Genomic DNA, 14,657 nt, shown 5'->3' with positions numbered 1-14,657 from the left:
CGCCAGGTACATTTGGACCTTTTTATATGCTTTTACTAGCCGGCACTCTAAACGGTGTTGCCAAGTTTAAAAAAATGTAGTGGCGGACAGGGAGACTTAGGGGGTTAGGTTAGGTTCCGTTTTAGTCTGGTGTTTTGGTTGTATTGTTGATGGTCGCAGTTGAAGTTCACATAGTGTTATGAATAAAAAACGTTATTTTGTCAAAATGTCTTTCAAAAAGGTTGGAAAGAAAGGTGTTATCATATACAGCCAAGGCCGTGAAATCGTCAGTAACGTCTTACAATTTATGAAGAAAGAAGCAGAAGGAGTTTCCATTCCTTTGAAAAACTTGTTGTCTTTTATTTTCTTTATTAAAAACGACGAAAATGTTTCATTTTACTGATAAAATAATAGCACGCCACTGACTGGCTGCAACAACTTGGAAAGTAACGAGAGCAGCAATATTTAAAGCGAGACGTACAGAGATCGTGACATCATCGTTTGATGACGCCTGTGGCCTTTTCTTAGCTGATTCGAGCTCTACGACTTTGACTTGGCAGACTAAAGATGTGCACTCAAAACGAGACAGAAAACCTGATAAACCAATGCTGTTGAAGACGTGTGTTGTGTGTTGTTTCACTTGTAAATTAATTAAGAATGGACTCTGAAGGTTCTTCTTAAAGTTCAGGGTAGTGGCAGTCGTGGTACTTGAAATTTCAGCCCACTGAAACAACGTAGGCTTTACAGATACCGCCAGAGACAATTTAAGATCAACTACTTACTAAGGTGTCTGATTTTGTATGTAATACGTCGGGACAACGTTCGTCAAACTGTTGTCGAATGAAAACTGACAACAACATAAAACCTTATAAATACAATAATCTCAGCATCTATATTTGGAAGCCCCAATTATATTTTTTCAATTTATGGCGTGTAGCCAAGGGATTAGCCTACATTATTAGGACTGGTTGTCCACAAATATTAAAACTAATCAGATAAAACATAGATTCAAGGCAACAATATCAGATTTTTGAAGGGGTACATAGAAACCGTTCTACGAGTTTGCAAAAGTTATACATTGAACCTTGTTTAAATATAAATGGTGAATTGGGTTGGCAATAGTGGTAAAGATTGGTTGTTTCACTTGTTTGGCGGTAGAGTTTACACAGCCAAAATCATAAACAGTTTCTGAACTGAAAATAAACTTGATATTTCAAACACCCTGCCAACATTTCCAAATAAGATTCTAAACCAATTGCAGTGCAAAAAAAACTGAACAACAAAAGCTAAACAAAATAGCCTGGCCAGTGTTATTTGAAATCAACTATTTTTCCTAGTTTTGATGTGCAGCATTTGCGTAAATCACAGCACAGCGGGTTTGGGCAAGAAAAGCAGCTTTCAGCTTGCTGTTTTTTCGTGACCAATCACAAATTACGAACAGTGGGATGATTTACGCAAATACTGCACATTAAAGTAGTGACCCAAATCAAGTTTATTCAGACGGTTAATTATTGATTCTCTCTGAAACTTCAAAAATCTTGGTGGTTCTCAAAAATTACCTGGTTTTTATAATGAATAGCTCTTACTATAGATCAAATTAAAAAATATCATTACTTAGTGCTCTTCTGAGAGAGTAAACAATTAAAATATGCTCCAAAACGTATTAATTTATTCAACACAACTGAACCATGACAATAAAAGGAAAATACGTTACTGTAACTGTAATAGAAAAATAAATGTTTTGAACGTGACGTTTGCTTCTTTGTCACACTCAAAACCTTAATTTTGTATTACATTCACTCCATTTGCCAAAATAGATTTGTTGGCTTTTTTATAATAGTTTGTAAAGCCTAGTTTTCATAAACGAATATTCCGGCAAAAATACGAATAATCGTAAAATTCCACGTTTGCCGGAAATCGTTGGATTGATTTCAACTTTTTACGAATTTTAGCAGTTTTGCACATACAAGGACACAATTTTTGTAGGTTATGTTATGTGACATATATTCAATTGGTTCAATATACTTATATGAACCAGAATTATTATTGTATCTATAGGTCTGTTTGCAGAGAGAGAAATAATCACATCCATTGCTCACAAGTCAGTAAACGTCATAGTCACGTGACCATTCAACCAATGAAACTTGACCTTTACTGTTTCTGAGTTGGAAACCAGTCAGGAATTGCCTCTGCAAACAGACCTAATGGCACCATTTAAAACTCCAACAATAATTACTATCTGAATGTAAAAAAACATCATTTTTGAGAACACTTGCTAGAGCACTAATTAGTTCTTTTAACAAAAAAAATAGAATATCGAAGATGAAATTAAAGCAATAAACAATTATATTCAGTCAGACCCTCAGACATTCAAATTTCCAAATGGCACCAATTATCGTTTTTTGTGGCTTATGACATCTGTCACTTATAGCGGATTTTCATACTTTTCGTCCGAATAATCGTTTATGAAAACTATAGGCTTGGCAAAATCAACGTTTACTTTCATCTTGAAAAAAGATAAACATACAAAATCCAGACACCTTCTACTTGATCAAAATAAAAATAATGACAAAACCAGACACTTACCTGGATTGGCCTCAGTCCACCGCATACCAAAAAAAACCGGAACAAATCAGGCCTAATAAATCATTGTTGTAATGGAAAAGTTGACTAAAGTGGAGACCGCTCATGGTTAACTTTGATTTGAATTGTACTTTTTAAAGATTTTGGATTTTTCATTTTCATACTGCTCCAAGCTGGAGGAGTTGGTTGGTATTGCCGGAGTTGTCGACTGAACTCGTCAATACCGTGAGGTGCTGTACTAAAAACGGAAAATCACTGTTTTAGAGTGCTTTCAAGTCCTGGTCGTTGCCAAAATAGAGAAGAGGGGGAGGGGGGTGATAGTTATGTTACGCAGTTTAAAGTCCACAAAAAAGTCCAACCTAACACTGTAAAATGGTAAATAAAGGTTGGATTTTCCTGTGGGTGCTATTTTAGGTTTGCCGTGTTCCACTGAAACACTGCAACAGTCTAAAAATTGTCAAACTACCAACTGGGTTAGGAAGAAAAAAACCGAGCACTCATTCATTCAGTACCTGTGGGAGTAGCAGCCATTTCCGTTTTGTAGGCGCATTTTCTCAGTCAATGTCCCACTTCAAGTTTCCCTCTAACCCACAAATTCCGATCAGCTCTAAACTTTTAACCCCACAACTAATAAACAGCCTTGCACCGTCTTGTTCAGCCACCTAGGAAAACATGAGCATGCTACAGCACAATGTGAAAGTCCACGCACATGTTGAAAGTCAAACGTGTTCGTTTCAGCCCCTTTCGTGACGTCGATAGCGACTAAAACACGGCTGAAACGTACAGATCGACCGCGAAAGCTGAAATTAACCAATCAGTACCTGTCAGAATGCAATATGCTTGTCCAAGTAATAGGGCAACGACTGGGCATAGCATCTGCATTGACAGGACGACGATTAATGCTGATGGACGCCAATCTCGAATGTGCGGCTGCATGTAACGTTTTCAAAATGTCTTTTTCGCTAACGGATCTTCGGCTGAACGGTATTGGCCAAGCTGTCGACTGAACTTGTCAATACCACCGGGGATACCTATGAAAATATTCAACATAATAGTACAATACTTCCTTCTTCAAAATAGGGGCCAGTTCATTTTCATTTCTACTAACACCCACATTGTTTATGTAAAAAATAACATATAAACAACGTGAGTATTGTCAGAGTAAACCATACCTACCAATACAAAAATAAAATGAAATTACCATTAAGTGACGCCAACGCTGCCTGGCATGTTGTTGCAAGTTTCAAGGTGAACTTTCTGTGACGCACCAGTGTGTACTTGACATCCATTTTGGACTATGGGGGAAACTTATTGGGGAGGAGGAAATATTGTTTCTTTAGCAATGGGGATGCTGTAACCACTTCCACACAGTGGATGACACCTTGACGAACACATGCAAATTTAAAACCCAGTTAAAAAGGAGGTCACAACAATTAGAATACTTTTGTTTGCTAATAAGTTTATGAAATTTATTTACTTGACTAATATCACTTTGCTTGTATTTTACATGAGAATTTCTACTTAAAAACTACACCCTAACAACTAAAAAACATACAATTTACAAACCAATTTAGCAGGATGAGCTGCACGGCCTGCCTGGCAGAAGGAATCCCACTGCAATAGAAAAATAAACATAATATCACAGGTATCAACAAGTTATTGGTTTAAACAGCCTTTTTCTCTCTATGACAAAACATTAAAAGTACAAAAATGGGTCAACTTTGCATTGAGGTTGTACTTTTCAACTGGTTCATAAAATTATCAAGGTCGGCGTTAATTTCTTCGTAGATCTTCATGTCCCAGTTTTGGGGCAATGTGGTTGAATTGGCAGCGTCCACGCCACAGCTGGACATTAACTTGTGCCAGCGAAGTCTTCTCTCGTGTTGTTTTTGTCGCAGCTCGGCCTGGGCACGTGCGAGCGCGTTAGACAGTACAGCTTCAACGAAGAGATTTCTTCGCCGTTGAATTTTAGAATTAGTTTTCTTTAATTTAATTTTGGAAATCCAACCGGCCAGTTCGGAAGTTTTACGTGAAGAAATGCAACGTTCAGGGGCGACGCCCATTGTTGCGCAATTAAATCTCTTCAATACCTGGCAGTAAAAACGTGGTTTTAGGTACTAAAACACACCTGGATACTAAGTTCGTAGGGCTGCACAGTCCTAGGCAGTTGGGGCTTGTAGAAAACAGGCAGGAAGGGCTCGAACACCAAACACCAGAACACAAAATGGCCGCCGCGTTTTCAACTAACTAGTGCAACTTTCACAGGCAACAGTACGAAACGAAATGAGCGATTTCGGGTGCGGTTTCCGTTTTATACTCGAGTTGTGGCGCAGGGTGACGCGCAGAAATCTACGCGCGTAGGAAAAGTAGTTCCGACTTTCTTCTACGAATTTTTGACTAAAATTGCAATATGGCTTGACATTTTTGGCTTGAACGTTCATAAATTCAACAATAAAGCGTATGGTGGTAGTTAATTGTTGTAAAAACAAAAATGTTAAGGTACGCTAGTAAACGTTTTGAGGACAATGACGTAGTTACGTGACCCGCTCATCACAGCGTTGCCAAATGACGTGTTGAGAAAGCTCTAGAATGTGTGTGAAAATTGTATTTCCGCCTAAGGTGCTTTAAATTGAAATACCACTTTAATATGCTAATTTACTCTCTTGAGTGACTCAGTCCATGTAAATATTTTCCAGGACATTTCAAAACAAACCTATTAATAAACAATATATGGTTATTCTAACATTTTAGTGAAGACATTGGTGGAATAGTTCTTCATCCTGGTGACGCATATTGGTGATTTGCTTTTGTATCATTAAATTTCCCTTGTTTATTGTGCATTAAAACTAGACTCAACTTAATGTATAATTGAAATAAGGAGCAAATATTAATGTGTGTAAAATCAGGGATTCCACACTGTCATTTTAATTATTTTAAATAAAATAAAATGGTGAAAAGTTGCAAGGTCGTGGCGTAATCTTTTGTTTTCATAACAATGACTAACGATGAAGGTATCAAAATGTACGTCAGCTGTTTTTTAACATATCGACGACTTATTAAAAACCCGTTTTTTTCCATCTTGAGAACAGGATCTGCATTAGGCGACGTTGTCACGTTGGCACTAATCAATACAGTTTAAACAGCTGGACTTTTTCCAGATTTCTCTGGCTTTGTGGCTAGATTTACGAAGTTAAATCCATATTGACGATTAAAATAATTCAATTCAGTAATTTTTTGAATTACATTTTTAGGTGAATTATAATGACAATATGTGTTTACCAACCGAAACAGTTGTCTGCATGGTCGGCCATTTTGACTATTTTGATTTATTTCTGTCATTTTATTTATTTATCTAATGAAAAGTGTTAATTATAATTAAAACATCATAAAAGCTTTATTACATATTGTTCTGACAGTAATTTTTCTTTTTATTCTCATCTAGAAACTGAGCAAACTTTTAAATAAATGAATTAACCTAAGTTTTTTCCACACTTTCAATTAAACAAAGTGATGGTATCACGTGATCAACCATTGCAAGACAATATCGTAATCAGGTGACTAACTTCGATTTTTTCTTGTAAAAGAAGGTGTTTTAAAGACTTGTATACAATAAACAGAGTAATTTATTATATTACACTAACAAATATATAAAATAATCTTAGTTTCAATTTCAGAACAATCACAAGTTTCAGGTTCTGTTGTAACAGGTCCTTTAGACAGCAGCTTGAGTCATTATCAGTTTCTGGAAAAAAATTACTTTATTACTTAAACTTAAAAGTGCTGGAAAACTGAAATTATTGCAGTGTTGCAAAGTTTAAATTAGACCAAAAAAGATTTCATAAAATGGTTTAGTTTTTTGTTATTATTTGCTACACTATAAGCAAACTTAAATTTGACAATTGTCACTTGACACTCCATTGTGTAGGTTGTACCCAAGGACGGTAAACAGTACAGGAGTGCTTAATCCCATAAGCGCAATCTTGCCGGTATCGGCTCGGGCCGGTGACGATTTTTACGTCACCATGGGTCTCTCGCGTTTGCGCGATTGTTTTGCGCGATGCGCGATTGCAGTCGATCATTCACGAACATGATCTCGTACATAGCATCTCGGGCGAATATTTAGCGTATTGTGCACCCGAAGGCCCACTGTGACGTCAGAATTCATTCGCCGCCGGGAAACAAAATCGGCCGATCGAGCAATCCTGTACTGTTTAATATCCTTGGGTTGTACCAAGTGATAACTGTCAGATGATCCTTTGATTGGTGAAAAGAGGAATAACCAAACTTTGTTATTGTAGGCTTTAGTAATTTCACGTTGTTTTTCCATTTTGTGATCAGTAAATTTACCTTGAGGGGTCCTAAAGCGTTAGTTGCCTGCAACCCTAAGCTTCTCAATAGCACAATTGGGGTGAAATCCGTATTGTATAGACGGTGTAAACCCTCCACGGCTAACATGGTAGGTACGTTGTGTTTTTGCCGTTGTGATTCATACAATTTCAGGTAGTTTAGGTCGTCTGAAACCGTTAAAATCCATAAAATTTTTAACAGTAAATCAACGTTGCTAAATCTTGCTCAAACTCTTACTACTACTTACATACAGTGCTACCAGAGTAAACGGCATCACCCAGTACTCGATTAAGACAGACGATATCGCCAAAACCCAAATTAACGCCTTGACCGGCCAATGGGTGGATTCGATGGGCGGCATCCCTATTGTAAATAGACTGCTTTATGCAGTTCCTCTACTGTAATTTGATTCCTCACCCAACTAAAGCCACCCCTTTCCCAACATATTGACTGGAATGTCCAAAACCTAGCGGGAAAGCCGCCCTGCTACCCTCCTCAATACCTTTAACTTTAGGTGGCAGTTGCTTCTCCGCTTCTCCCGAACAATTCAAAGTCCTTAAAAAGGCATCAAAGGCGCTGTTGGCTTGCAGAACTAAGGCAGGCCTGTTTGAGGTGCCCCACTAAACCAACCGCACTGTTGAGTTTGTTCAAAGTAAACATATCAGCAGACCTACGAGAGCTTTGGTGATTTCATCCACAAATTCCTCGTTCGTTAGTTGTAGCAGTCGTTTAGCTTGTTGTGGTGTTGTTGACCAAACCAACGAGCTCAAGTTGTTGGTGAGCTGTCAAAAAAGTTACATTGCATAATTTTAAACGATTAATAAACCTACTTACAGGCAGAAGAGCAATAGGTCCCGTGGGCAGAAACCTTTGCCAAGCCACGTCGTTTAAGACATCCTGAAAAACTTCATTAATGCAAATCAAGGGACTTGTTTGTTTAGTTTACTTGAGAAAGTTGAAGTGTTGCCACCACTCCCATCTGGTGGTAACTCCATGAAATGTAATCGGCTTGCATGGCTTTCCTCACCGAAGAATTAACCCCGTCACAGCCTAACTATAAAATAATTGCAGCTTAACCACCCTGTATCAAACAAAAACACACGTGCTAGTGCAAATAAATTTAAATTAACCAAACCAGACGGTTCAAATAAATCAGTTCCTCAGACCCATTAAAAATTACAAAACACCATCAAAACTCCTTTTGATTTTTCAGGAAGATTCTCATTAAAAAGATGCAAAAAATTAAGCAATTGACCTAATTACCATGACCTGACAAAGATAAATGGAACGACAGTTACAATCGGAAGGAAATATTATGTTTTATTTATAAATTTAAAAATAGAGTAAAACTTGAAGGGGGGATTCTGGAGTGGCAATTATTGATACTTTCGGAAATTGACTTGAAATGCGCAAGTTTGTTTTAGTTGTAGTAAGAGTGTAACAGTGCAATGTTGGATCAGTGATTTCAGAAGGTAATCTATTGTGATTAGTTTTATGAGTATTTTGTACACTTCTTATAGTAATCTGAAACATATTAAGAAAAAACAACCGTTAATGTGAATTAAAAAAATAATAATTTGGGTTAGTTTGTCAATCGAAAAAAAATAGAGTAAATCCCTGGTCCGAAAATAACAGCAATTTCCCAATAACATAAACAAATGGCAACTTAATCAAAAAAGCAATTTTCAAAATGCAACGTGTGGGTAAATGCGTTTACATTAAAGCGACAAGAAGTTTACGAAACCGAACATTATGCAGAGATAATCCAACATTCCATCCAGAATTAAGTTGCCGGTGACGTATTTTCCAGCTCAAACATTGTTTAGGTTTATCCCCGGTTAACTAATAACGAAAAAATTCGAACCTGGCGATTGATTTACTTCGCGTGTTTTCATGAAACCGGTTTGTTTAGCTTGGAAATGGAGCTGCACAATCCGTTCAGTTACCAGGAGAGCAAATTGAAATGGGCCGATATGAGCATTAATATCGACGATCCATCTTTCGAAATCACCAGCGAGGAAGAGACTGGATCAGATTTTGAGGGCGAATCGAACAGTCGACCCGTTCCAGTGCTACAAATCTGGAACCCGGACACCTTAGAAACCGAAATACTGGTAAGTAGGTACTTCAGTGTCCCACCCACTAAAATTCATTAACACTCTGACATAGGGCTTCCAGCAAGACGATGAACTAAAAGAATTAATAACCAGAGAAGCCACCACAGCATTGTTGAGCAAAAACAAAAAAATCGCATTTCTACTCGCAGCTTGGATGGGCAAAAGCAACGTTTTGCGAGTATTTATCCATGACGGAGTCCCCTTGGACACTTCAGACATATATGGCAGGTCAGACATTGCAGTTACAGCCCTAACAACTGTCAAAACTAATTGATATAATCAGCAGGACTGCGCTACATTTAGCGTCCTACGCAGGACACTCGGACTGCGTTTGGTTATTGCTGCAAAATGGGGCCAAAGTGGACGTGCAAGACAGACAAATGTCCGTCACTCCTCTGCATTGTGCAGCCAGTATGGGGCATCTAAACTGCCTGAAATTACTTATCAAGCATGGGGCGCACGTCAATGCTGGAGTGGAAAGACGCAGCCCTTTGCACTATGCTGTTCAAAACTTAGTAGTGGATTGTGTTAAGGTGAGTGAGCCTGAAGTGTTGGTTTGCTTAAATTTTAGTTACTTCTTAAAGGAATTACTGCAAAACAAAGCTATCCCCAATACACCACAAGTGTTCAGTGAAGCTCCGCTCCACGTGGCTGCTGCCCTAGGACACGTGGAAATTTTGAGACTCCTTCTCCAACACGGAGCAGCCGTAAACGTCCAATGTGGAGAAGACAAACTAACCCCCCTACATTTAGCTGCTGAACAAGGATATCCGGTCTGCGTTCAAGTGTTAATTGACGCAGGTGGCATGGTCAATGCCACCAATCGGAAAAAGCAAACTCCCCTTCATTTGGCCGTGCTAGCTCAGTGTACCGAAGCTACTGAATTACTGTTACAAAAAGGTAAAGACCAATCACTTTAACTGAACACCAAAAATTAAACTACTTCCACACCAGGTGCAAACCCCAACGCGTCAGACTGCGATGGACGAACCCCCCTGCATTGCTCCACGGTCACTGTTCAGCGTTCTTGCGAATGTCTAAGAACCTTGTTGAGGTACGGTGCCGACCCGAATTTACCGGACGCTTATGGATACACCCCCGCCCATTCAGCCGCCCTAAACGAGTTCTCCAATGGGGTCATTCTACTGATACAAAATGGGGGTGACGTCACCGCCCGCACTAAGGGAGGAGTGTCCGTTCTGAATTTTATTACCAAGAAAACACCGGAAGTTATTCCCGTTTACATTTCCAGGTTAGTTTTTTTTTTTTTGGTCTAAGCTTTAAATCAGTAAAGTGTCAAATGTTGCACTGTTCACAAGTAACCTTTTTATTTTAAATGCTTTTAATGAAAAACAACAATGTAACTGTCCTAGAAGTAGATTAAAGGTGTCACAATTTGACAGCTCCTAACTTGGTTACTATGACAGCTAGAAGGTTCTCTTAACGTCAAAAAGGGAGTTCGTAATTTTGACTTTCTTTTACTTAAATACCATTTTCTTTAAAAAATCAGAAATAACCGAGATATTTACTGTTAAATAGAGCAGTGCAAGTAAACAAGTTTTATTGATGATGAAATAGTACAGGTGTCACAATTTGACAGTTAGGAGGTTCGTTCAAACGTCAAAATGTAGCTGGTAATTTCAGCTTTCTGGCCTTTCTGGCAACTCTGCAGATGAAGTAAATAGACAGAGCTTTATCAGAATTATTGGGGCCTCTCTAACATCTCCTGCACCATATTAACCTCCCAATTTAGTTTTAGTAACCTAAACAGAGCTGTCGCAATTACTCAAAAAAAGTAATTAAATTACAATTACCAACTACTCTCAAATTCGTGAAAGTATTTGAATTACAATTAGTCAATGTTTTTAAAATGTAGTTGAACTACCAATTACTTCAGTAAAGTAGTTGAATTAATAGACAATTACAGTAGTTCAACTACTGGCATTAATTCAATTACTGATAAAATGTAGTTGAACTACTCAAGAGTAGTTCAAGTAGTTCAACTACTCAAATGTAATCGAACTACTCAAATGTAATTGAACTACTAAAAAGTAATTTATTTATTGGCAGTAGTAAATGTACAGGGTGTCCAAATAAGAGTGGCACTCGGCTTTTTTGACTTAACGGTTAATCGTAGAGCTTTGAAAAAAAAAATTTGTTATAAAAAGGGGCCAAAAGAATCGCTAGAAAATATTTTCAGTTTCAGGAAATGTCCTCAAGAGGGCGTACTAACAACTTTAACTTAAAAAAAGTGCATATCTCCAAAATTTCAAATACAATGGCACTTTGAAAATACTTGCAAACGGAAGCTACGTTTACTAGCAACAACTTTGATTAAAACCTTTTTTCTCCATTTCTTGACTTAAAGTGGTGGGAGTAAGTCAATAGTTGCTTTAAAAAAACTGCGATAACTTCGAAACCCTTTGTCGTAGAACATTAAGTTTGGCACCATTGAAAGGAGCAGGTTTTTTTCTATTAGATGCTCCATAAATAATTCTTTACAGTTGTTTTCTTTCGTCCACAGGTGGCGCTTTTTACAAAGAAATATTATTTTACCGCCTAACTCAAAAAAATAAATGCAACCTATAGCGTTGTTTAATGTTAAAATGAAGAGAACAAAATACTACACCAGGCAGCAAAAATCGCAACTTTCTAACTTTTTTCTATTTTTTCATTTACCAAAACGCCGCTCTGAACCCGGTTCAGTAAACCGCTACTTCTCGACCGCGCAAAACACAACAAACGTATCTAACCTCAAAAACAAGTAGTTCCATTACTTTAACATTATTTGTAATTCAACTACTCTGAAAGTAGTTCAATTACTCTGAAAGTAATTCAATTACTCTGAAAGTAATTCAACTACTTTCAAAGTGGTTCAATTACAGAACAAATCGTAAAATCAATTACCAATTACAACTACTTTTGCTGAGTAATTGAAAAATCAATTACAATTATTGTTTTTGAAAAGTAATCTAATTACAGTAGTTCAATTACTTAAAATTAATTGAACTACATTTTCCAATTAAAGTAATTCAACTACCGACAGCTCTGAACCTAAATAATACCATTTTTTTCCTGGTTTGTTATAGATTTGACAACGCAATCAGAATCAACGAACACGACATCGGTGACGTGGACTGTCAACTGAAAATGGACTTTCGCATTCTAGTACCGGCGATGGGTAGCCAAGAAACAGCCCTACTAACCAGCTTCATCGAAGTAGGCCAAAAACAAGTGCTAGAACATCCACTTTGCGAAACGTTTCTACTGCTCAAATGGCGCATCATCAGGAATTTCTTCTTCTTCAGCCTGCTCTATCAGACGGTGTTTGTGCTCCTGTTTTCCGGCTATATTCACGGCATTTTCCTGGAGTATTGCGTGACGCTCAGAATGCCCGGTGCTGATAACTGCGACCCGACCGATTTGTACATCACTATGGGTTTTGCTCTGTTGGCCATGAATGTCATGTTGATGCTCAAGGAGCTGTTTCAGATACGTCACAGCTGGCGCACGTACGTTTTAGAGTGGGAGAACTACTTGCAATGGGCGATTATTATTGGTGTGTTTTATTGCGTGCAGCCCGCTTATGATACTAGTATCAGACAGTTTGTCATTAGTTGGCAGCGTCACGTGGCAGCAGTTAGCATTTTCTTGGCTTGGGTGGAATTGATGATGATTGTGGCGAGGTTTCCTACTTTCGGTGTGTACGTTCAAATGTTCACCACTGTCTCTATCAATTTTTTTAAGTTTATATGCGCCTATTTTTGTCTTCTTATAGCGTTTACTCTGTGTTTTGGAGTGATTTTTTCCAATTACCCGGCTTTCCAGGGCATTGAACTGGCTTTTTACAAAGTTATCATGATGATGTCAGGGGAACTAGAATATGAGGATGTGTTTTTTGTTGAGGGGCAGCCACGGAAGAATCACATAGACTATGTTGCTTACTTGGTGTTTGTCATCCTAGTGACCATTGTTCTGTCCAATCTTATGGTGGGTTTGGCCGTGAACGACATTCAAGGATTGCAAAAAAGCGCCAATTTGGATAGGTTAGTGCGCCAGGTCAGACTAATGGCCCACTTGGAAAATATGCTCTTCAGCAAACTGCTGAGTTGGGTTCCGCCCAAAATAATGAGGTTTCTACACAAGCGCGCTTTGCTGTTAAAATCCCAGAGAGATTTTACGTTGGACGTGCGGCCTAACGATCCTCGGGAGAATAAAATTCCAAAAAATCTAGTGCAGAAAGCTTTTCAATTGGCCGTTAGCAAAAAAGCCACCAGATCAAGGTCATTAAAACGGAACGGGTATGGGCAGAAGAGTTACTACACCAAAACAAACTTAACCAGAAAAGAATCTCGGAATATTAGTGAGTTGGAGTGTGAACTAGTGAAGGAAATCAGCCAGCTCATCAAGCAGAAATTTGAGGCTTCAAGTACCAAAAACAACAACAACTAGCTCATTCAAATGTTTGTTTTGTGTTTCAATGTAACAATATCTTTCAATTAGCAGTGATAATATAATCTGTTTTTAACAATATTGTTCTTAAATTACTAACAACTTACCAACAATTCACAAGTGTACTGCTGACCATTTTCCAATGTTATCCTTGAAACTTTACCATGAAAATCGGGCAGTTGATAATCTTTAACTTTAGCATCATATTGCACTTTAAGATTATCACATTGGGCAGCCTCATCTCCTACAGCAGCTAGAAGTAAATCATTCTCAACTATATAGGATACTGTGTCTGTATGTTGGGGCTTTCCAAATGATATTGAAGCATCTGACAAAGCATCCCAAACCTGTAAAAGTTAATTATTATACCCCACTAGGTTTTAGAGATTTGTAATGAGAAACCTGTAGGCGGTTAACAGTGGCAAACCTGGATTTCTCAATAAAACTCCATGCCCCAATGTGTTGCAGCAGGGATTGTGTGCCCGGATTGATGGAAACAACTCTATTGCTATATTTATCAGGTTGTGACCATGGTTTGGGTTTACTGCCTTCCAGGAGTAAAATTTTTTGACTCCTAAGTTTAGGATTTTTTCCTTAAAACCGTAAGTAAATAATTAAATGGGACAAAACTATACAATTCTACTAAATGTTAAGAAAAACTAAGTGTAAAGAACATACCAAGGGTGCAAGCTAGAGTGGTTCCGACCATTCCTCCTCCAGCTATAACAATATCATAATGAGTAGGAGACTCTTGGGAAAAAGTGCGAACCAAAGGGATGTTCCAGGAAGGTTTAATAAAACCTTGGAGTCCTATGATGTTGATTTGTCTTACTAGCATGACTTTTGTGATTGGGGGCTGTATGCTGATAAAATTTAATTCAATACACTAGTAAGCATTTGCTAATTTCTATAATAATATTTATTTGAAAATTCAAATATTTACACTTCACCTAACCTAACATTTTTTGGTGTGGTGGTCAAAAGTCAAAATTGTTCTGTCAAGTAAGTCACTATGTCTAGTCTTGTCTTACGCATGGTTATACCCGAACCCGATATTGTCTTTGTCTGTCTGCTGTCTGTTTGTTTGGTATTGTTGGTTATCAGTGTTATGTCTAAACTTTTTAAGAATTAAATTAATCCTTTGCTTTTATATTTATCTGTTTGCAGAGACCAGTTTGT

The 14,657-nt window shown here is 37.8% G+C and overlaps 3 protein-coding genes and 1 long non-coding RNA gene across 6 annotated transcripts; 1 reads left to right on the top strand and 3 right to left on the bottom strand.

Moving 5' to 3' along the window:
• Positions 1 to 520: 520 nt before the first annotated feature.
• LOC145729492 (uncharacterized) lies at positions 521 to 4,881 on the bottom strand. 2 transcript variants are annotated; one of them, XR_014178377.1, is made up of 7 exons: positions 4,691 to 4,881; positions 4,118 to 4,176; positions 3,764 to 3,943; positions 3,384 to 3,593; positions 3,075 to 3,224; positions 2,566 to 2,800; positions 521 to 703 (listed from the first exon to the last, which is right to left on the bottom strand). It is a non-coding gene; the product is annotated as an uncharacterized LOC145729492 (long non-coding RNA). The 2 variants fall into 2 exon arrangements; XR_014178376.1 differs by having other exon boundaries at positions 4,129 to 4,176.
• Positions 4,005 to 4,646, bottom strand: LOC145729486 (uncharacterized). The gene has a single exon (XM_081980285.1). The coding sequence runs from the start codon at positions 4,623 to 4,625 to the stop codon at positions 4,278 to 4,280; it is 348 nt and encodes a 115-aa protein (XP_081836411.1). The 5' UTR covers positions 4,626 to 4,646; the 3' UTR covers positions 4,005 to 4,277.
• A 1,281-nt stretch (positions 4,882 to 6,162) lies between the features above and the next one.
• Positions 6,163 to 14,453, bottom strand: Coq6 (ubiquinone biosynthesis protein COQ6, mitochondrial). Its single transcript, XM_081980262.1, has 10 exons — positions 14,157 to 14,453; positions 13,881 to 14,071; positions 13,586 to 13,825; positions 7,856 to 7,963; positions 7,744 to 7,806; positions 7,584 to 7,691; positions 7,327 to 7,529; positions 7,157 to 7,272; positions 6,910 to 7,076; positions 6,163 to 6,304 (listed from the first exon to the last, which is right to left on the bottom strand). The coding sequence occupies exons 1-10, from the start codon at positions 14,314 to 14,316 to the stop codon at positions 6,275 to 6,277; spliced, it is 1,386 nt and encodes a 461-aa protein (XP_081836388.1). The 5' UTR covers positions 14,317 to 14,453; the 3' UTR covers positions 6,163 to 6,274.
• pyx (transient receptor potential channel pyrexia) lies at positions 8,227 to 13,557 on the top strand. Of its 2 annotated transcripts, XM_081980244.1 has the most exons (7): positions 8,227 to 8,381; positions 8,822 to 9,023; positions 9,079 to 9,254; positions 9,313 to 9,559; positions 9,611 to 9,926; positions 9,981 to 10,278; positions 12,116 to 13,557. In XM_081980244.1, exons 2-7 carry the CDS (start codon positions 8,829 to 8,831, stop codon positions 13,476 to 13,478), a joined length of 2,595 nt encoding a protein of 864 aa, XP_081836370.1. In that variant the 5' UTR covers positions 8,227 to 8,381; positions 8,822 to 8,828; the 3' UTR covers positions 13,479 to 13,557. The 2 variants fall into 2 exon arrangements, with proteins under 2 accessions (XP_081836370.1, XP_081836372.1); XM_081980246.1 differs by lacking the exon at positions 8,227 to 8,381 and having other exon boundaries at positions 8,510 to 9,023.
• Positions 14,454 to 14,657: the final 204 nt, after the last annotated feature.

Source organism: Ips typographus, linkage group LG5, assembly GCF_016097725.1.
Source record: "Ips typographus isolate SLU linkage group LG5, UJ_Ityp_2.0, whole genome shotgun sequence".
In the NCBI taxonomy this organism is placed as follows: domain Eukaryota; kingdom Metazoa; phylum Arthropoda; class Insecta; order Coleoptera; family Curculionidae; genus Ips; species Ips typographus.
This window is presented reverse-complemented; position numbering and strand designations above follow the sequence as displayed.

Coding starts and splice junctions, on each gene's coding strand:
- pyx (XM_081980244.1), top strand. CDS start 8,829: ATGGAGCTGCACAATCCGTTCAGTTACCAGGAGAGCAAATTGAAATGG. Junction 9,927..9,980: donor TGAATTACTGTTACAAAAAG/GTAAAGACCAAT, acceptor CTTCCACACCAG/GTGCAAACCCCAACGCGTCA. Junction 10,279..12,115: donor ATTCCCGTTTACATTTCCAG/GTTAGTTTTTTT, acceptor GGTTTGTTATAG/ATTTGACAACGCAATCAGAA.
- Coq6 (XM_081980262.1), bottom strand. CDS start 14,316: ATGCTAGTAAGACAAATCAACATCATAGGACTCCAAGGTTTTATTAAA. Junction 7,964..13,585: donor AGTACACTTGTGAATTGTTG/GTAAGTTGTTAG, acceptor ATTATTTTATAG/TTAGGCTGTGACGGGGTTAA. Junction 7,530..7,583: donor ATGAAATCACCAAAGCTCTC/GTAGGTCTGCTG, acceptor CGGTTGGTTTAG/TGGGGCACCTCAAACAGGCC.
- LOC145729486 (XM_081980285.1), bottom strand. CDS start 4,625: ATGGGCGTCGCCCCTGAACGTTGCATTTCTTCACGTAAAACTTCCGAA.